Below are 23,660 nucleotides of genomic sequence, written 5' to 3'. Positions count from 1 at the left end.
CAATACCCCACTCGGGTATTATAGAGAAACTTACCAGCTTAAATGTAAACCCATATGTCACAAGATGGGTTGCAAACTGGCTGAAGGACAGAACCCACAGGGTTAGAGTAGCTGGCGCCATGTCAGACTCCAAGCCGGTCACAAGTAGTGTCCCACAGGGCTCGGTCCTTGGCCCCCTGTTCGGCATCTACTTCTCAGAAGTATAGGCTAACATAGGAGGACTATGGCTGACAAAGTTTGCAGATGACTGCAAACTGGGAGCCATAGTGGAAAGTACATCAGACACAGATATCCTTCAGAGGGGTCTCACGGTAACTGATAGCTGGTGCCAGAGCCATGGCCTGAAGTTAAATGCCAAAAAATGTATAGTCATACCCTTCGGGAAAAACAAGGTAACCCCAAGCTACCATATAGGTGGCAATCCACTAAGCACAGAAGAGGTTATCAGGGACCTGGGGACCCAGGTTGACAGTGGCCTTTCTTTTGACACTCACATTGCTAAAGTGGTTAGAAAAACCTTCTACATTGCCCACCTGATCATGAAGGGATTCACATCCAGATCAAGTGAGGTCATTGTTCCCCTGTGCTCTTCACTTATCAGACCAATGATAGAGTACAATGCCCCATTCGGGATGCATCTCACCTGACACCTGCAGCAATTGGAGAGACCCCGAAAGTTCCTCACCAAAAGGATAAAGGGACTCCAAAATCTGTCATATGCTGCCAGACTGAAGAAACTCCATCTCTATTCAGTCGCATACCGTCTGCTCAGAGGTGACCTGTGCCTGACATACAAGGCCATGTCCAACCCGGAATTAATGGACATGCTCCACCTCAAAAAATCCAAATCTACCAGATCCACTAGAGCAAGCGACTTAAATCTATCCCTCCAGCATGTCCTATTTATATCCGTGCTAAGGTTTGTCACCCAGAGACTCCCTATGTTGTGGAATAAAATCCTGGTCCATGTGAGGCAGAGCACCTCGCTGGCTCTGTTCAAGAGAAATCTTGACCGGTGGATGGGAGATCGTAGGTTTACCCCGGGAATCATCTGTGTCACTGCTGGACAGAGGCACAACAAACTATTGGGCACAGTATTTTTTTAACATAAGGGGTGGCGTAAGCCACAAAAACTCTGGGCTAGGCTTATAAATGCCTTAGGGTAGACAGCCTAGTATAAACCTATGAACCTACTATAAATATATATATATATATATATATATATATATATATATATATATATATATATATATATATATATTATATATATATATATATATATATATATATATATATATATATATTATATATACTATATATATATTTATATTATATATATTTTATTTATATATATTTTATTTATATATATATATTATTTATGTCTACCTTTTTAAATCCTGAATGTTCCATGTATTTGCTCAAAAGTAGTCTCCTTTTATGACTCCAGTTACCTTATCACACTGCGCTTACAGTGCATCACTTTTCTGTTGGACTGCTACAAAATAGAGACTACTTTCTGCTATGGTTTGCATTCTATTTTTCTACTTTTGTTGATTGCAGATTGCTTATTAACATTGTAACCATAACTATTAAGGGTTACCAAGTAAGTGTCATATTCTTAAGGCTAAAACACTATTTACAGTAAAGGCATACTCCTGTTTGATCTGGCCTTTTGTAAATTAATAGTATATGACCTCAGTGTTTCTCCATGCATTTCTTTTTGTGAGGTGTTTGCAGCTGGAAGGTTTACTTACTTTATAACATTTAACCATCACCTCATACATGTATCCGTATGTTGTAATACATTTTAATTTCCTTCTTCCCTCCCTCACTTGCAGGGTGTTAAAGTAATTATCTTTGTTTTATTATGACCAACTGAAAATTAGTTCAGAGTTACTTAAAGCAAAAAAGAAAAAAAGGCTACATTTAGATGTAAAACTTGTTTAATTCTGTAGTTAAATAACATGTTCACTGGGCAAACAGAGTATTTGCCATTATGTGGCACTGCAAACTTATTCATCCCAGTTCTTCAAGTAAAGTTTTTCTCCACACTTAACTGCAAGGAAAAATAAATTCATGTTCTAGCCATTCACTGACCGTCTTATGATGTAAAATTGTCGGAGGCCACCAGCTCAAAAAAACTACAGAATTTCCATGCTGTAGCCTTGGTCATGAAAGCGGAGAGATTTTTTTTCTGAAACCATGAAATTTGAATAGGGAAAAATCTGTGACAGTAAAATTGGTAGAAATGAAAAAAAAAAAACAAAAAGAAAACTGAAAGATGTTAGACTTTCTGAAATTTAAAACAACATCTATGGTACGGTATTGCACTGAGAAAATTACTCTGGTATAAAGTTAATCGCATTGGGTGGTGGTATTCCTTTTAAGAGAACAAAATGAAATGGGAACCCCCCCCCCCCTTTGTGACTAAGAGCTCTTTCATACTTTCTTTGCACATGTTTGTTCTAGATGTCAGTCTGTAATTTAAGCATGAATGCTGTGGACTCTACGCTGTTCTAAAATATTATTTTTTTTTTTATTTTTTCCCTATAGGCTGAAGAAGAGAGGAACTACCATATATTTTACCAACTGTGTGCCTCAGCCAGTCTACCGGAGTTTTCAGCATTAGCTATAAGTAAGTGTAACAACTACTTGCTGCAGTCTGCTTATGTTTTGTTAGATTACAAACAGCATGGTAATAATGGGTAATGCTCTCTGTCAGGACTCCATTTTAACTATGCAGACTTTCAGATATCCCTTTTGCATTCTGCAGTGCCATTCCACTCCATCTAGAAGCTCTTAGTGATTCCATCTTCTTAAGGTGTGGCACTGCTATCACCAGGATGTGGTTGTTACATCTTTTAAAGCACATGTACAGATCCTGGTGGGTATACACTGGTTGGCATGAGCAGTACTATGTTTTTGGGAATGTGCTTTAGGTCCACTATTGTACAACTTCATCTTCAGTGTGTTTTAGGTAGTGTTCAGTTAGTCAGAGATGGTAGCACTAATTACAGTGAAGGTTCAGTTGCACATTACATTGTCATTTTCTCTCTCTAGTTGGTTACTTTTTTGTAAATGACCTAGAGTACCACACTGCCTTTCCAGCATATTTTCATTTGCTGAGAGTACAAATTATTTTATCTTCTTCCACTATAGTGGGAGAACTAGAAAGTCTTGCAGGCATTTCATTTCTTGTCCATTATTCATTTTCTTTTCTTTTTATGTCCACATTCCACTCTGGCCATCTAGCCTTCCAGACCCATGCTTTACCCATTCATACACTCGAGACATACCTCTCAACTGTACAGATTTTCACAGAATGTCCAGACATTTGCCATTCTAGCAAATCATTGTTTACTGAAGTCACTAAAATTAATGACAGACATTTGTGCTTCTGACTTCATAGCCTTCATAAAATATACAACATAAAACCTATTATTCTAGCTACTTTCTAAAATCTATAGGAGTACTGTTTTAAATTTGACTCTGATTTTGGGACTTGACCCCCCCCCCCATTATTTTATGCTTTGTCTAGATTTCTTGTGTTTAGAGGTTGAGAGGTATGCTTTGAGGTTAGAGTGCTATGGCCCATTTTCCATTCAGGTCATGACTTGAGTGTTGCTGTCACTGTCATCCAATGTGGGGACTGTTTTTCATGCCCTAAGACCTTGTACCATTGCTATGACTCCATGCAAAAAAACAGTGATTGCCTGAGTTTGGGTGATATGATAGAAAATCACTTTCCTCCCACCTTAAGCAATTATCCTCCAAAAACTGTCCTGGCTGTTGGAAAACACTAAGACAAAGAACACACCTTAAATTAAATAACCGATTATGTTTAATGTAAGTTGAGCACTTTCATCTCAACAAAGAAAGACCTCTTGAAAACAGTACAACAAACTTTCAAACTAATTTATATCCTGAGTTCAAAGTTCATTGATGGGTCACGTTTCCTTTTTTGACCTCATTTCTGTCGTGTATTTGCCTAACACAATTCATTTAAAACTTCAAAAGGCAGAATTTCCAATGGTCAATGAAGACTGGAAAAAACAAAAACCTTTAGCGTATATAATCTTTATTGGAGGTTGCAGAACCTGACTGTAGAGATGGTGATTTTAAAAACCACTTGGAGCAAAGAAAAACACTTTGGCAGGTGAAATTGGAAGTCGATAAAAGACCTGGGCTAAATGAAGTTATCAATATAAAATGTTTTTTCAAAATATAGGAAACTAAAAGTTAGGAAAGTTAGATAGGTACCGCATTATGATTTCAGTGCTGCACGTTTGTTTGTTTACAAGGTGGTTTTATATGAAATGTTTATCTTCTCTTTAAACACTTGTGAGATTTTTATAAATGTTCTTTTAACAGCTTAATTGATTTTAACTAGGAAACTTGGGATATATATATATATATATATATATATATATATATATATATATATATATATATATATACACTCACACACAGGTGGTCATTTGAATTTCAATTGTTCTGAAGTAGTCTGTTATAGATGAAAGCGTGGAATAAAGATTTTATACCCTAAAGATTTTTGTTTTTTCCAGTCTTTATTGACCCTTGGAAACTTCGCCTTTTGAAGTTTTGGTTGTTTTGTTGGCATTGGTTCAACATAATTTTTTATTTTTGTCAGTTTATTGTACATGGTGTCTGATGGCCGTGACGGAAATGGATCCATTGATGGACATGACCTTGCACTCTACACCTTCTGTGGGCGAGAATGGATTAATGAGAATTTTGTTGTCATCTCTGTCCAAAATCCATAAGACTTTAAAGGTGTTGGTTACCAAGCAAGGGACTATTGGAGAGATGGTGCATAGCTCTGATGATCAAGCAACCATTGTAGACTTGAACTTTAGGAAATCACCTATTGATACTAGAACTTCCACAGTGGCTGCAATGAGACTTTTGCAGTATAGTAACATCCGCTCTGTCTTGGACAACAGTTATGACCCGTTCCTTAAAGCAGATTACAAAATTACAAAAGCTAAGGTGGAGGAATTTCAAAATAAATGTGGTAACTTGTGCAAAATGTAAAAAAAAATACAGGTCTTTAGTACTTTGAAAGGTGCATCGAGTTAAAGATCTCACCTAAGGGACTAAGATTTTTTTTGTGTCCAAATGGCATTACCCTTTCAGATCCCTTTTTTGATGAGCTAACAATTCTTTAACAATGCTGGGTTGCAATTGTTAGTTATTAATTGAAAATAACTACAGGAAATTAACTTGTTTGAAGGAGGACATTCTAAAGGGAGGTGAGGAAGTAAGCATTTTGGCAGTAGACTTTGACCCTGATGGAACTTATGAACAGATTTTGAAAGAGGTGGAAACGCACGCAAATGACGTCATTGGTCGGAAACATAAAAAGTTAAGGGATGTTATGGCCTATGAGAATGGTACTGCTTTTGAGAGTTTTTTTTTGGGTCTACTGAATAAGAACTTTAAACCAGCAGGGACTTTTTATAACAATAATGCATCAGGTAATCAGAAGCCTACCTTAAATAAGACACACCTGCATGTAGGAACTTCTGACACCTCCAACCAATCACATCTTTCATCTTTATTGACTAAATTTTTCAAGTCAGAAAGAACTGAAAGCTACTTCCTCTGAGACGGACCTTGAAGTGGTTGTTGAAGAGGTGTCAGTAACAAGCAAGTGACCAATTCAGCAGGTTCTATTGGAAATTCATTGGGAGCATGTCCTAAGGCTTTTTTTATCAAAAAAGGAGAACAAGAGTACCAGAAATCGACCGACAAGGACAAAAGGGCAGATTTCATCCGAATGGTCAACGGGCGAACAGTAAGAGACTTTACTGACCATTAAAATGTAATTAATCTTTCTGGCATTGTTTTAACCGACAACCAGTTACAGGTTTTAAAATATGGTTTCAATTTTGTACCAACAAAGAGAGCTTATTACAGTAGAACAGTTGTTGATTTCAAGCAGTACATGCGAAAATTGAATTTAGAGTATTTGTTCAATCATGTTAGACATGACAGTTGCTTTTTGAAACCTTCTAGCTTTACACCTGTTTTACATCAAACCATTAAAGTGTTTGAGGAACTGTGCTTGCAGGACATAAAAGGTCATTTAAATAAATGTAACAAGACTAAGAAGTGGTATGATTTAGCAAATTCTGAGTGAAGGGCCTTAATTCAATTGAGGAACATGAGTGATTTTATGGTATATGAAAAGTGACAAGGGGGGGGGGGTATTGTGGTCGTGAGCAACGATCAGTATAGAGATGGCATTTTGAAATTGCTTAATACTGACGAGTACCTTCAGGTAAACGCAAGAGACATTTTGAATATCATTACATCCATTCTTTTTTGTACGAAGCCTTAATGAGTCAAGCAATGGACATAAATATGTACAAATTTTGTCTCGTTGAGAAACCAAAAGTTGGGATACTTTTCAGTATCCCAAAGGTTCACCAGAGCCTGATGAAACTTCCTTTTAGACCTGCAATATTTTTCTCCCCTCATTTTGTCACTGAGGGAATTGCTTTGATTATAGATTCTGTCTTAAATCCTTTGGTGCAAAAATTATCCACTTACCTGAAGGCCCCTTAGGATTTTTTTGGACAAACTGAGGCAGTTATTTTCAAGTTTTGTTTGGCAAAGACATGTTATCTTAACTGTAGACATAGTATCCTTATTTACCAGCATACCCCACTTGGAGGCCATGAGACTGTTTTTGTTAGACAACAGTACTGTAGGGCATAATGAGGTAAACTTTGTGTTTGAAATTGTATTAAATCATAATTATTTCACATTTAATTGTGTTTATTACAGACAACAGGTGTAGCGATGGGCTCTCCAGCTGCAACAGCTAATGTGAACGCCGTGATGGTGTGTTGGGACTCAACCATTCTTGCAGAACTAAGACAGGAGTATAATATATTTTTCTACGTTAGATTTGTTGACTTGTTTTTTTTTATAATGGAGGGGAATGATTGTACTGTTACACAATTTATGAAAGACATCAATGCCAAATCCAGGTTTTTGAATTTGTAGAAGGGGAGCATGGAAGTAGGGTTAACTTTTTGGATGTCTCCACGGAATGGAACGAAGTAAAGTTTTTTGATAAGGTTCACAGGAAACTTTTACTAATGGTTATCTGCATTATTAGAGTAACCCTCCTTTTTTCTTGAAGAAAAACATTCCTAAGGGACAATATATACGTGCTTGTCATATGACAACTGCATACTCAGATTTGACACAAGTTTAATTTGATTACCCAGATGTTCTTGGAAAGGGGATATGATAAGGAATATCTCGGTGCTCTTAGCACAGTTATTTGAATGAGAGAGATTCATATCCTCCTATATTAAGGGCACCTTTTGTGAATATTAAAGCATTGGCGAAAGACACTACCCCTACAAAAGGTTCTGTTTGTAGTTTAGATATGACAGTGGATTGTTCCATTATTAGGATCATATAAAAAAAATGGAAAATTTTGCAAGGGAATGCAGACTTGATTAAGGTGTTAGGTGGTAAACCTAACTTTGTTTACAAAAACAATAATAGTATCAAGAAAATGTTGGTCCTGAAAAGGCTTTTCGGGGCCCAGTAAGTTCGAGTAAAAAGTTTGGAATGTTTAAATGTGGGCAATGTAACTTTTGTCGATATGTTTTTGAGGGACCTTGTATCATGTTATCCCACATTCAACGTACCTTTAGGGGTGCAAGGGCACCTGACTTGTAAAACAAGATGGGTATTTACATTGGTTTATGTAGTGGGTGCAAGGCATTTTATGTAGGGATGACCACGTGTACCTTAATGGAGTGTATGAGGGAACATTTTTGTAGTATAAAAAAGAGCTACCAACAACGCATTATTTAAACATTCAGAGGAGTGTAATTTAAAAAAAATATATTTTCTATACTGTAGGTTGCAGAACCTGACCTAGTAGAGGTGGTGATTTTAAAAACCACTTGGAGCAAAGAAAGAGAAACACTTTGGCAGGTAAAATGTAGGAAACTTAAAGTTGGATAGGTACCACATTATGATCTCAGTGCTGCATGTTCTTTTGTTTACAAGGTGGTTTTATATGAAATGTTTATCTTCTCTCTCAACACTTTTTATGTGAGATTTTTACAAATGTTCCTTTAACAGCTTAATTGATTTTAACTAGGAAACTTGGGATATATAATACAGGTGGTCATTTGAATTTCAGTTGTTGGTCTGAAGAAGTCTGTTGTAGATGAAAGCATGGAATAAAGATTTTGTACGCTAAAGGTTTTTGTTTTTTTCCAGTCTTTATTGACCATCGGAAACTTTGCCTTTTGGAGTTTTGATTGTTTTGTTGGCATTGGTTCTACAATTCATTAATTAAATACATAAAACGTGTAGTCACTTGTTAAAAACAGACTATGCTGAAAAATATTCAATTTTAACTATTTTTTGACTAATGAAACTTTAGTTTGTATATGAAAATAAAAATGAATACAAATTAAATAAAAACTTGCATTAACACGGGAACAAATTAAGGCACTCCACATTGCATCACAACTTTGCTAATAGTAATTTAACACTGGGACAAATGAAACATGATCATTCAATTCCATAGGGTTACTGGTATTTAATTTTAGCTGCCATAAAGTTACAGGTATTCAATTAGTGTTTCCCATTGCCCACCTTTTGAATCATGGACCCACCTGTTCTAATACAAAAAAGTAAATGCTCTATCGTTACAGTTTAAGGAATGTCTATATAAGGAGTTTTTTCACCTTCTTCTTGATATCAGTCAAGTGTTTGCAAATCCTTTCTCAAAGCCCTTTCAGTTTTTCCTACATAGAATAACAGATATACCTTACAGGATGTCAAATAAACAACACCTTTGATAAGACAATTAAAATATTTAGAACTCTTACTCATGTCCCTTGTTTTGAAGGTGAATACCATCACTGTTCAATACATAAGGGCACTGTTACAAGTACCACATTTATAGCTCCCTTTAGGTCTCTTGTTTTCTATATAGGTGTTTTTTTTTGCGCAAAGTAAAAATAAGAGGTTCAGAAACAAAATCCTAAACTGTTGGCCAATTTTAAACACATCTACAATCATCTAGTCATAATGTTCAGTATGCCTTTTGTATCACTGTTTTATTTAATAGTAAAGGACCTAACACAAGTTCATTTTTTGTTGAGGTCTTTTGTATCATTTATATCTCCTTCATTTTCTTCTTTCCCCCAACAAGTGGGCATATTTATGACTCTCACTCTGTTGTACTACTATTACTACTTCATTCACCAAATAAAGGGCGTAGAAAAAAATCACAAATTCTAATACACTCATCCAGGAAATCCCCCTGTGATGATGTATCCTTGCAAATTTTACCAACTGCCCCTTGATAATATTCTTTAAATAGGAAGAATGTTCACTTTTGAAATATAGATAACTATTGGAATAATTTTCTTATACAGCTTGGACCTAAACCTACCATTGATTAGATCTTTTTGTAAATAATCATCCAGATAATTGATTCCATTCCAATCATAACTAAGTGAATTTAAAAAAAAAAAAATCTGTTGTAATATTGAGGTAATTCACAAATTCAAGTAATTTTACTTCAGTGTCATTCCACAAAATAAAAATGCCCAAAAACTGGGTGTATGAAGTATAAATTTTTGTGCAACTGGACTTAAACATAAATTCCCTTTCCCAATAACAAAAAACATACTGACATACAGTAGTGGGGTGCAGTTGGAACCCATGGCCACCCCCTCAATTATACAACTCCCCCTCAAAATAAAGGAAGTTGTTAGTTAACTATAACTCCATACATTCCATAAGTAATTTCATTTCTGTAGCTCTCAGAAATTTGTATTCCACCATGGTACTTACTGCAATTTCACTCGGTGTGGAATAACAGAGAATAAATCTAACATATCAGTGGTGATAAAAATTAACAATTCCTATTATCATAGGTCATCTTCCTAAGAAATTCCTATGAATCAATTAATATATGTTTGTGAACATGTGTAAACAGGTTTGAGTGTCCTGTCAATGGAAGCAGCCCGTTGATAGATCTTAGAGCCAGCAGGTGCCACAGTGGATTGGGGGGGGGTCTACATCCTTATAGACCTTAGGTATACTAAATACCAAGAGGGATAATAGGATATTTCACCCTTATAAACTCATATAATGTCCTGTCTGTGTTAACACTGCACTAAATTGTCATACAGAATTAGGTCATTGTTTCGATATACGATGTTGATGTCATTCCTGGATACCTGTTTGCATCTCCCTCAGTGGTGTAAAATGTCAAACATTTTACCCACATATATCCATTGATCCATAATGACTAAAACCCCCTCCTTTGTTGGGCTTCATTAGCCCTTAGTCTCCTTATTGTTAATTTCCAAGAGTTATCTAAATTCCTTCTCACTGAAATCATGTTCTCTTTTTCCTTGGAGCTGATATTTTTTCTTAGCTCCCCTCTACTAAGAACTCAAATTTTTGAAGAACTGGGTATAAGAGGGGGATTAAAAGGACCTTTTTTCTTCAAGGGGTTCGAGTTGGATGATTCTTGGCCTTCAAACATAGTTAGGGAATAGATTCCTTAGTAGAAGGGCAAGAAAAGAGAATACATCAGCTCCAAGAAAAAGAGAACTTATCTCAGTGAGAGAGAATTTATATTACTCTTGGAAATCGGCAATAACAAGGAGGGTAAGGGTTATGAAGCCCAACAGATGAGGTTTAGTCATTTGGACCATTGGATGTATGTGGGTAAATGTTTGACTTTTACACTATGGAGAGAGATGCACACAGGTATTCAAGAATGAGGTCAACTTTGCATGTAGGAACATTGATCTAATTTTATATGAAATTTAATGCAGAGTTTCATAGGATTTCATATGAATTTAAGGGTGGAACATCCTGCTATTCCCTCAGTATTTGGTATCCCCGAAGTCCATAAAGATGTGTACCCCCCTCCCCGAGATCCATAGTGAAGGCTGCTGGCTCTAAGACATACCCACTAGCAGTTTACATTGATAGGACACACAAACCTTTTATGCATGTTCACAAACCTACATTAATTGAGTCGTGGAACTTTATTGGTAAGATAATCCATGATTTATATCAGGAATTGTTCATTTTTGTCACCATTGATATTCTAGTTTTTTTTCTCATATTTCACACCAAGGGAGATTGCAGTGGTTTGAAAGTACCATGGTAGATTGTGAATTTCTGAGAGCTACAGAAGTGAAATTACTTATGGAATTTATGGAGTTAGTATTAACTAGCAACTTCCTTTATTTTATGGGGGAGTTGTATAAGCAAATTGATGGGGTGGCCATGGGTGCCATCTGCACCCCAATGTATGCCATTATGGTTTTGTGCTATTGAGGAAGAGAATTTGTTTTCAAGTTCAATTACAAGGTCTTACTTCATGCATCTAGGTTTTGGGTGACATTTTTCTTTTATGCAATGATACTGAAGCAAAATTACTTGAATTTGTGAATTACTCAATATTACAACAGATTTGTAAAATTCACTTTTGGTTATAATCAGAATGGAATCAATTATCTTGGTTTTATTTACAAAATGATCTAATCAATGGTAGATTTAGGTCCAAGTTGTGTAGGAAAGAAAATTATTCCATTAGTTATTTGCATTTCAAAAGTGAACATCCTTCCTATTTAAAGAAGAATATTATTAAGGAACAGCTGGTAAGAAATGTCAGGATGACATCATTACAGGGTGATTTCCTGGAGGATTGTATTATCAGTGAGTTTTTTCTACAGAGAGATTACCCCCTCCCCCCATTTGGTTAATGAAATGAGTGCAACATGGTTGGAGTCAGAAATAGTCCCCTTGTTCGGGAAAAGAGAAGGGGAACGTGAAGGAGATATAAATGTTAATCAATAACCCCAGTGACAAAGGAACTTATGTTAGATCTTTTACTATTAAATATAACTGTAATGCAAAAGCCATGCAGAACATTATGACTGCATGGTGGTAGATTTGTTCAAAATTGCCCAATAGTTCAGGAGTTTTTTCTGAACCTGTTCTTTTAACTTATAAGAGAGGCCATGACGCTGGAGAGATTTTTGAAAAGGGCAAAAACAAAACAAACAAAAACACCCATAAGAAAACAGTGGCCTAAAGGGGTCTATAAATGTGGCGCTTGTAAGCAGTGCCCTTGTGTATTGAACAATGACAGTATTCACCTTTCGAACAAGGGACACAAGTTGAAGAGTACTTAATGGTCTTAGCAAAGGAGTGGTTTGTTTGGTATCCTATAAGGTATGTCTGTCATGCTATGTAGGAAAAACTGAAAGGGCTTTGAGAAAAAGTATTTACAAGTATCTGAATGTTATCAAGCACAAGGTGTAAACAAACTTACTGTATAAACATTCTTTAAAATGTAAAAAGATAGTGTTTACTTTTTTGTATTAGAACAGGTAGTCTGAAAGATGGGCAATAGGAAAAAAGATTCAATACCAGGAGATTTTATGGCAGCTAAAATTAAACGCCAGTAACCCTCCAGGATTGAATGATCCTACTTACCATTGTCGTAGTGTTAAAACTATGATCAGCAAATCTGTGATACAATTGCATTATTTTGGTCCCATGTTAATGCAAGCTTTTTATATAATTTATTTTTATTTTAATGTACAAAATAAATTAATTAGACAAAGATTAATTTAGCTTGAATATTTTGAGCATAGTCTGTTTTTTAACAAGTGACTACACATGTTTTATGCATTTGTTTAGGTGTGTGTTGTAGTTTGTGGGTTTTTGAATGAATAGTGTTAGGCAAATACATATCGAAGGAAGTGTTTTCAAAAAAGGAAATGTGACCTACCAATGAAGTTCAAACTCTGGATACAAATTAGTTTGAAAGTTTGTTGTGCTGTTCTGAAGTCTTTGCTGAGATGAAACCACTTGATTTGCATTAAACATTATTTGTTATTTAAGTTAAGGAGTGTTCTCTGCCTTAGTGTTTTTTAATGGCCAGAACAGTTTTTGGAGTTTTTTTGATTACTGGTTTTATTGCATCTCTGGGAGACATCCGTATTGTTTTGATTCGTAATTATCCTCCAAAGTCACGTTCAGAACTCACTTTTAACTACATCTTCTCAAACAAGTCCAGTGCATGTGCATTTCCCTAAGACCACAATCGCCTAACCTCATGGATCATCTAAACAAATGGATTAACTTTATTGCTTAGCCTAGCTCACCTTTGATTCCTTGAGATTTCCCCAAAGTCAGTTCTCAACTGTACCCTTCCTTTTTTTCAGTTTTCTTAATTTAATATGTTCTGCTTGCAGCTTATACCTGTTGTACATACAGCTACAGCACTTTATAAACCCATTGCTTCTTGCTTGTAGCCCCTGCTTTTATTTTGTTTTTTTAATCTATTAATCGTTGCTCTGTTTTTCTTTGTATAGCTTTCTCTGGGAAGAGCCTGAAACTATTCATGTATGATCAGTGGTCCATGCTGGAAAACAAATATAAACAAAGAAATATAAATATTTGCTTCTACACACACTGTCCTGACTGCAGTGTAGCACATCACTTTACTGAGGCCCTTGGTGGCACTATCCTTCCTTAGTGGACAACTCTCAGTCCTGGTTAGCCAACATTAGCTGCCTTAACCCCTATTCCAACTTTTACAGCAAAGAACTGCTAATCAAACACTGTTTTTTTGGGGCATAGTCAATTATTTATTTTTGTATGTTGCAGAAATTGTTTTTCATCCTGACAGATTTCTGGAAGTCCAAGTTTGGTATGGTTTCTGGTCACCCTGTGATGGGAGATATGACATCAGTTACCTCAGTTTCCATTACATTTTACTGGGTTCTATCTTCCATTTACAATAGTTATCCTAAAAAGCTTGAGGTGCCAATATGTAGCATTTAATTTTTTTACATGGACTGTGTTAAATGTCTTCTTGATTGAATGGCATGTGGTGAATTATTTGAGAGCGGCATTAACCCAAGTTTCACAATTTGGTGAAGTGACTGTGAATGGCTGAGGTAACACTTTTCTTTCTAGAAAAGGCTAAACAGGGTGTAGACACTGACTTCATCTGAAGTTAAATCACCCATAACCATACATGCTGAAATACTGTGCTTCGTTTAGTTGACAATTTTAAATGCAGAAGTCCCCTTTAAGTGAACGGAACTTTATTTATTATAACATGACTCATCAGCTCTATTTCTGTGAACGGTTTCTCTGGGGAAAAAAAATCTGAATGGGGGCCCACCTCAAACAAAATATCAAATCATACAGGATTTTCAAAACTTAAGAGTATCTTTTCTGTATGCAAGTTCAGCAAAAAAGATTCTGTGACTCATGTTTTGGGGAACTGCCCTTCAGCTGTGCATCATTCTGCATTAACACAGCACAGCTCTGTGATCAGACATAGCAGTTTACCTTTAGCTTCTGAGTTGGTCATTTTGGTAATATTTTTTTCCTGTGGTATCCTCATATTCTAGTTTAAAATACAACTGTGTTTACGAAGTGTCGCATAACTAATAGTAAATTTTAGGGATAAAAAAATCATTCTTTCCAGATTATTGGCAGAATTACATTTTACTGATGTGTTTTGTTTTTTTTTATGATTTCCAGAACACTGTTTAATACAGCTGATGAGAACAATAAAATTATCCCTTGTGAAAGATGTAAAGGTTCCCTTTTGTTTGTAAGATGCATAGGATTTTGTTTTATTCCTCTTATTCATTGCATCAGATACTTCCCAAAATCAGCACAGACAGCTTGAGGGTGGTGACAGCTATGTATTTATTAGCCACATATGACCAGTGATCATTGTATTTATTTTAAGCTTGCAGATCAAGAAAAAGTAACTCTGATTACTGAGTCCAGTACCTCAGTCCAGCACATATTGCCTTGCCATCAGCCAAATAACCCTAGGATAACTATAGCAGATCAATACTTGTGACTCCCTAATGCTTCATTACTTCCCTAGTCTGCAGGCTTGAGCTTCTCTGGTATGATTTAGTCACCTGTCTACCTCTGTCATCTAGCCAGTGTTGGAAAATGCAAAAAAAAACTAATGAATGTTGTTGGAAACAAGATCAGCAAGTCTCTAATTCCCCAGGGAGTGAATTTGCTGGTTTAAAAAGTATCCCTATAGATAACGTTACTGAAAAGGTGGTGGGAATTTAGGCATGGGCTCAGGGCTGCGCTGACCTCTTTTTTTTTTTTTTTTAATCGGAAAAATGTACCACCAAAATGGTACATTTTTTGGTTTCAACTTCAGGTGCATCCTTTTACTTGTAAAGAAACCAAGACTGTCACCAGCTGCACCTAATACGTCAGAGATGCATCAGGTGTTTTTTTTAATAATGATCCTCTTCCAACTGCATCTCCCTTGTAGTTGAATTAGGTGCACTGGTGAGAGTATCATGGGTGAAGCGTTTTAAACCATTTCAAACTGCTAGTTAAATAATCCCGGATTCTGAATTGATCAAACATTTTTTTTGCAGAGAAAAAACTGTGTGAACAACTTGCTGAGTGATCCTGCGCTAATTTAATCGTTATATATTTTTTTAACTGAAGTACTGATTCAAGGTGGGATGATTTCAGGTATTGCCAGCTATGTAAGAGAGAGCATTGCTCACTGCATGTGTAACATATGCCAGCATAGCTGACTGGAATTTTGTAAAGATTTATGTCATTCATATATCAAACTGATGTGTACAGGTGCTTGTGCTGAAAATGTATTTGTAAAGCTGCTTGTGTTAAAAATGTATGAACAGTGATTCCTGCTGGACATAAAAGAAATACACCTGTATGTCAGACTGTATTGTAACTGTTGAAATTAATGTAGTGTAACAGAAGATACTGGAAGAGAAGAGGTTAATCTCAGTCCAGCTAACTCTGAAAAATAGTGTGAAATTGAATTACTTGGTTTAGGCCATGAAGATCTTACAGTTCTGATTGCAGCGAGAGACAAAATGTCTGTGAAAACCAGGACTAGGAAATGCTACTGTATTGTCCTTGGGGGGTGAACTGATTGCTACCCTGGAAGGCATTGAAGTTTTTGAAATGGTTTTATAGCTTCCAGATGCTATAACACATCTTATCAAAGCTCTGTGTGCGTGTCTTATAACACATATGTGCTAGATTCTGGTTCAGTTTCTAGTAACGGGGGTAATGTGGGAACCGGAGTCAGATGACCCAGATGTATGTGATGTCATTCTGTAATCCAGCACTGAAAATGATGTGGCATAGAGGGAAGTTGGCATAGTAGGCAAGGTGTTTACCTTACAGACACAAGGTGTAGGGTTTCTCACCTGTGGTAATTGGCCAGGCATAAAATGGCCCACAAAGACAGGTTAGTACTAATCTATGAACCTACTAGATGAGATAGACGTCTCTGAGCAGACTGTTTGTGAAACCTAACAAAGAAAGACCACACACCCATTTCTTCTTGCCTTGCTTAGTAAGTAACCAGTGAATGGTAATTCTTTAGATCAGTCAGAAAAATATAGTGAGATTAGTTGAGTACTGTTTTTCTGCATCTGTGTGAATCTAGCCATCTGTGTTATTTTTAATATTGCACGTGACTGAAACTCTGGTATTTATTATAAATAGCTATTTAGTATTTTCATGTCTTTTTATTAATTATTATTAAATATATTTAAACATTTCACTGTGGCTGGTCTTTTAGAGAATATTTTAGCCTTTGAGAGTACTTATATTTATTTGGTGACACTGTGATTACTCCTGAAAGCCTTGCTGTTTGGTCAATATCAACACAGGTATTAGTATTAATTTCAATCTGTGTAATTGGGTACTCTTGTAAGAGCCTTAAAGTAGCTGGCTGGTGGCAGTGAATTTACCTCTTAGTCTAGGCAGAGAGAGGGCATAGCTGATCCTCTCTGAAGTCCATGCCAACACGAAGGGACTCTGGCTTACAGACAGTTGCAAGTTGGGAGCTATTAATTCCCCAAGTGATGTTGACAACCCTACAGAAAGGCCTCACTGAGACCAATGACTGGTTTCAGAACCCATGGCCTTAAGCTCAATGCCAAAAAATGTTGTCATCCCCTTTGGGAAAAACTCTGTTCCCATGATTTACCACATCGATGGTAGTCCACTGAACACAGAAGGCATTATAAGAGATCTGGGAACACAGGTTAACAGCAACCTCTCTCTTGATCACCTCATTGCCACTGTTGTCAGAAAGTCCTATGTGGCACATCTCATTACTAAGGGTTTTGCATCCAGGAAAAAAGAGGTCCTTGTCTCCCTCTGCTCTTCCCTCATTAGGCCAATCATGGAGTACAATGCCTCATTTGGCATGTACCTCAATAAACACCTGCAACAACTGGAGAGGCTGCAAAAGTACCTCACAAAGAGGATCCTAGGCCCTAAACATTTGTGTTGTATAGACAGACTTAAAAAATTCCAACTATTCTCTATCTTATATCACCTACTTAGAGGTGATCTCTGCTTGACTTACGAAGCCATGTCTGACCCAGCTCTGTTAGAAATGCTACATCTAAAGAAATCCCACTCCCGCTGCACCACATGCTCCAGTGACCTCAACCTCATTACCACAATCAGAAAAACATGCTGGAGGGACAGGTTCATAACCCAGAGACTGCCCATGCTATGGAATAGACTTCCATACATGTCAAGCAGAGCACATCACTGGCCCTCTTCAAGAGAAATCTTGATGAGTGGATGGGAAATAAAAGATTCACCCCAGGGATCACTCCAGTGACTTTACTTGACAGAGGTACTAGGAACCAAGGTCGAGTGGCACAATGCCAGGGTAATCCTATTGGCTAGGCTTGTAAAGGCTTCAGAGCCATTAGCCTAGAACACACGTATGAACCTATGAAATGCAGGCAGGTATACCAGAAAGTGGATTTTTAAGCAAAATAAAATGTACTTTAATACCTTGGTAATTACCAGAATTAAAATAACCTGAGCAACATTATATGAATCCCACTATCTACTTTTCCATTTCCACCCTAGTAGTCAACTAACCAGACTGCGCCTCCACCCCTTTTTGCAAATTCCTGGATCTGCCACTGAGAAGGCTTCACCTTACGTTATGGTCAGGCCTCTTGAGTGCATTTAAATTTTCTTTGTTACCTGATCTACCATCTCCTTAGATCTCTGATAAATTTAAGAATACCACTTTGCATGCAGCCAGAAAGTCTCAGCAAATTAAATGTCACACTGAATTTTTTTAGTTTACTGTGGTGGATGTCTAGGCTTCATAAAATTCTTTCCCTTAATTCAATTTTTATTGCCTGAAAATAGACGTACAGTGACTTGGGGGTTCCTGACATGCATTTATCCCTTAATTATCAGTGACACAAACTGGAAGACATGAACTTAATGAATGTGACTTTTGATCCCTCTGCCAGTCTGGTTCACCTTTCCAGCAGCTAAACAAGCCCAGCCTTATTGTTTAGGATTGGTACTTCTGGAGTGACTTGGGATAGGGAGGAAGCCCTTTTTGCTCAGACTGTCACTGTGCATTCCTCCCAAACAGCGGATATCTACAGCACAAAGACCTCTTTGAAACCAACTATTTTGTGCACTCTGCAGTTGTCAATTATGACAGGAAGGGTGTTGCTTCATCTGCCGTCCAGCTTAAGTTATTTGTCCCTGTGTAAAGACACCAGAAAGTTTTATAGAGTATGCTATGCTATGTTAAATGTGGATGTTGTACTAAAATTGTGGTCTCCATACTCTCATTTCACTATACTCAATGGCTGTGCCATTAGTTTCTGTTAGAAGTCCATTGTGTAACCATTTTACTTTTACAAGCACCAGGTGGTGTCATTGTTCTATCCACTCCTGTGCCTTGTCTTCCTGACTTGACTATTTTTTTATGTTTGGTCAGCATTTAAGGGAATAAAGCTCTTGGCAATCCAAAAAATCATATTTTAATCTGAGTGGAGCATTGTGTGTGTTATTTCTTTGAGTTTTATCTGCATCGTGCTAAAGCCTTATAATACATTTTTATTTTTGCATATTACTCCTTACCTGTCTTAGCTGTAGAATTTTGTGTAAAAAGTTGTCTTGAATTTGCAGACAAGAAAAAAATTCTGTAGCAATTTTGGTCATGTCCTGTAACATGGTCCTTTGTTTATCTATTTTGTCTATCCTTTATATTTATCACTTTCTCATTTTCTTGGTAAGCACCTAACTCTGACATGGATGGTTCCCAAAGCACTGTTTATACAAATGACTGGGAAACTAAAAAAAAAAAACCTATATTTAATATTTTGGTACATCTTTCTTTCTTTTTTCTTTTGTTGTTGAAGTATTCTCAGCCCTTTGCATTTTTAATTTTCTTAATCTTTTTAATTTTGCGCCACGGTTCTGTTTTTCATACTCCTGTGCTACCTTCTTGTTTTAATGCTCCTTCCCTTTAGTCAGAGCCGCAAATATATTTTTATTTTATTTGTGAATTGAACTGACATAGAGCACTGATCAGTTTTGTACTCTCATTTAGAGATCATCTGCACCCCTTCAGACAGCTGTGAGACTGTGCTTGAAAAAGATTCTTCATCTGAGACCATCAGGAAAGATAGCTTTTGAGCACTCTTGGGATTTTAATTTTGTGTATGAAAAATGAATTATTCCCCTCTTTGATCCCATGAGTACTGCAGAACTTATTTTTTTCTTTGGAAATTGGTTTTCTTAGTTGTACTAAGCCTGGGCCAGAAAGATTTTGGAACTGCAAGCTTTGATGTGTGAAGAATGAGATGCAGTTTTCCACATGAACAAGTAACCATCTAGAGCAATCCCCTCCTTTATGTCTAAGCCAATGTCTGAAGTATCCTTGACTCAATCCATCCAGCACACCTGTTTTATTTTTTTTGCCCTGTACAGGGGAAGAAGGGAGAAAAAAAACTACAGAATGTGGATGTATGCAGGTTACTCTGGAACTGCATATAAAAGACTAAATCACTGAGGCAGTCTAAACAGATGTTTGTCATTTATGAAAGTTAAACAGTGTCAACCAATTACTAAACTGTCAATTTCTAAGTGGTTCATTAAATTATCTGATATTACAATAAATATGTCAATATTTTGGGAAGATTAGGGCTTGTTTTCATCAAGTATATAGCTGCCACCTGTCTTGAAATGTCTTATGGTAATATTTGTGAGGTTGCACTTTGGTCAGCTGTTCACAAAATTTCAAAGTAATTATGAATGGAGGGAGAACTAGATTTCCTTTGTCTCACAGGGACCCATTGTACCCACCTTATTGGCAAAGAGCCACAGTCATTTGGTTTTCTTGCATGAATGATCTTTGTAATGAATAAAATGCAGTTGTATGTGCGTACTCACTGTTTAAGTAGATATTTGATAAATAGGATTATTGGTGCCAAGGTATGGGCTTCATCCCTCTATCTCCCTGATGCTGATCATATATCTGGTCTGATGTCCATGTATACATTTAGTTTTTGCTAAATACACATTTTGGAGGAGATATTCATGACTGTTTATAAATGTGTATTTTATAGTTATCCATACTTGTTTTTTTTTTCCTACACAGTCTGTTTACTGAAATTTGACAATGTGTTGCTAGAATATATACCGTTCTTTTTATATTGACAATACTTTTTTTTTTGTTACTGTGATTTTGTCTTTTAAGGCTCATTTAGCCTATAAAAGATGATTTATGAGTACGATAGCTTTCCCACTTTCTGAGCATCAGAAAAAAGGACAGAAATGGTGAACAACTCACTATTTTTAATTAGCTGGATGACATTCTAATCCCTCTAAATGAGGGTGTCCTTATTAATGTCTGGCTACTGTAAAAGATCAAATGGGGGATTAGCATGTGCCTGTGACAGTATTCCAGTTTTATTTAGTATTCTTACAGCTGTTGGCTTATTTTGCTAACTAGGTAAGCCCACTTGACACAACTCCCTTTTCTCAGGGACAACACATGAGTACTATCTGATTAGCTGCTGAGCCCCCAAAGCCTTTCTGTGTTGGAGGGAAGCCTTCTAACTTATCAGTGGGAGTGGTAAGCACTAGGTAGCCTATCTACTACAAGAGTGATTTCTGGCCCATAAATACTAGTTTATTGGCTGTTTGGGCAGTTTTTCCATCTCTTTCAACCTTCTGGTTTAAAAGCCAACATTTGCGCTTATTTCCCACCTTTCCTGTAACTAGTCTAGTCCAGATACAGATTTGCTGTATCCATGACTGTAAGCTTCTGAGCCCCCCAAGCATTTCTGTGTTGGAAGGGAAGCTGTCTAGTTTATCAGTGGGAGTGGTAAGCACTAGGTAGCCTATCTACCACAAGAGTGGTTTCTGGCCCAGAAAGGGTAGTTTATTGGCCGTTTTGCAATTTTCCCATCTCTTTCAACTTTCTGGTTTAAAAGCTTGCATTTGCGCTGGTTTCCCACCTTTTCTGTAACTAGTCTAGTCCAGATACAGATTTGCTGTATCCAGGACTGTTTGTAAGCTTCTGAGCCCCCCAAGCCTTTCTGTTGGAGGGAAGCCTTCTAGCTTATCAGTGGGAGTAGTAAGCACTAGGTAGCCTATAGGTTCATAGGTTCATAGTAAGCTATCTGCCCTAGGGCATTTATAATCCTAGCCAGAGTGTGTATGGCTTTCGCCATCCATTTTAAATTAATTTTGCTATGCCCTTTTTCGAGGTTAGTATACTGTGCCTCTGTCTAACAGTGACACAGAAGTGATACCCGGGGTAAACCTACGATCTCCCATCCACTCATCAAGATTCCTCTTGAAGAGAGTCAATGAGGGACTCTGCCTAACCTGGATTGGAATTTTATTCCAGAGTGAAGGGAGGCTCTGGGTTATGAATCTGTCCCTCCAGCATGTCCTATTTATTTCAGTGCTGAGGTTTAAGTCCCTTGTGCGCGTAGCTCGATGGGATTTGGATTTTCTGAGGTGCAACATGTCCATTAATTCTGGGTTGGACATGGCTTTATATGGCAGGCACAGATCGCCTCTGAGCAGGCGGTATGCCACTGAGTAGAGCTGGAGTTTCTTTAACCGGGCAGCATACAGCATCTGTTTGAGCCCCTTGATCCTCTTGGTGAGGTACTTTTGGGGTCTTTCCAGTTGTTGCAGGTGGTCTAGTAAGGTACATCCCAAAAGGGGCATTGCACTCAATTATGGGCCTGATGAGGAATGAGTAAAGAGGCACGATGACCTCCCCTGATCTAGATGTGAATCCCTTCATGATTAGGTAGGCTATATAAAATGTTTTCTAACCACTTTGGCCACGTGGTTGTCAAATGAGAGATTGATATCAACTTGGGTCCCCAGGTCCCTAATTACTTCTGTACTTAATGGATTACCACCTATGTGGTAATTTTGGGCACTTTGTTTTTGCCAAAGGGGATGACTATACACTTTTTGGCTTTTAGCTTGAGGCCATGGCTCTGGCACCAGTTGTCTGTTTCTATGAGGCCCTTTTGGAGGATGCTTGTGTCAGCTGGAGAGTCTATTATGGCACCCAGCTTGCAGTCATCTGCGAACTTGGTCAGCCACAGTCCTTCCATGTTGGCCTGTACCTCCGAGAAATATATACCGAACAAGAGAGGTCCCAAGACTGAGCCTTGTGGGATGCCACTTTTAACTTGTTTGGAGTCTGACATGGCTCCAGCTATTCTAACCATGTGGGTTCTGTCCTTGAACCAGTTTGCAACCCATCTAGTGACATAGGGGGTTATATTTAAGCTGGTGAGCTTATCTATAATGCCCAAGTGGGGTTTTGTATCGAAAGCTTTTGCGAGGTCCAGGTAGGCTGTGTGGACTACCTTCCCCTTGTCAATGGCCTTGGTGACTGTTTCAAAGAAATCGACCAGGTTTAAGAGGCAAGATCTGCCCTTAAAGCCGAACTGGGTAGGATCCAGTGTCTGTAGGTCCCCAATATCTTTATTTAGAAGGTCCATGATGATCCTTTCCATAGCTTTGCAGACCAAGCTAGTGAGACTTATGGGGCGATAGTTTCCAGGATCCGTTGAGGCACCACCTTTGTGGAGAGGGACCACTGTTGCTGTATGCCACTCTTTGGGTACATATCCTGTAGTAAGGCTGAGATTGAACAGTAGTTTTAGGTTTGGGTTTAGCTCTTCTTGGAGTTCATGTAGGATGCAGCCCGGGACACCGTCTGGTCCCATTGATGCTGTGTTTCTTGCTTTGGAGAGGGCAGCTCTTACCTGAGCATCTGAGATGTCAGAGGGGCAGCACTCTGCTGGGATGGATATTAGCCCTTTTGGTTGGGGGGGGGAGAGAAGTTTGCGCTGAACCTGTCAGCTAGGATGTTGGCAATATCTGTGGGTTCGGTGTATTTGTCATTTTGGACTAATTCTGAGCATATCTGGGAATTCCCACCCAGGTTCCTAACATAACTAAAGAAAGCCTTGTGATTATCCTTAGTGTCCTGTGCAATTTTTCACTCGAAGCTGGCCTTAGATGATTTTATGAGTGCCCATAGTTTTTTGCTAATACTGATCAGAGATGCCTTCCCTTTTTGGAATTTTGCTTTGTCATGTAGTAGCTTCCTCCTTCTATTGTATAGTTGGTTTATGGCTGGGGTCCACGGCTGTCTGCCTTTGGAGGATTGGGTCTTGGTTTTATTTGGGATTGCATGATCCATGCATTCTTGATTTTGTGGTCTGGGCCATATTATCCACAGGCCC

General features: G+C 37.6%; 1 protein-coding gene across 1 annotated transcript in view; it reads left to right on the top strand.

The window, feature by feature from the left end:
- Nucleotides 1-23,660, top strand: part of LOC122787918 (unconventional myosin-Vb-like) — a gene marked incomplete at its 5' end in the record, with an annotated part of 1,807,467 nt that overhangs the window by 232,800 nt on the left and 1,551,007 nt on the right. The window contains one exon of the mRNA XM_044054844.1: nt 2,554-2,635. Coding sequence (XP_043910779.1) covers nt 2,554-2,635 — 82 coding nt within the window. The remainder of the gene's footprint in view (nt 1-2,553; nt 2,636-23,660) is intronic.

The sequence above is a fragment of the Protopterus annectens genome, chromosome 13.part0 (assembly GCF_019279795.1).
Source record: "Protopterus annectens isolate FY-2018-M chromosome 13.part0, PAN1.0, whole genome shotgun sequence".
In the NCBI taxonomy this organism is placed as follows: Eukaryota; Metazoa; Chordata; order Ceratodontiformes; family Protopteridae; genus Protopterus; species Protopterus annectens.
Note: the sequence above shows the minus strand (reverse complement) of the source record. Positions and strands in the feature narration are given on the sequence as shown.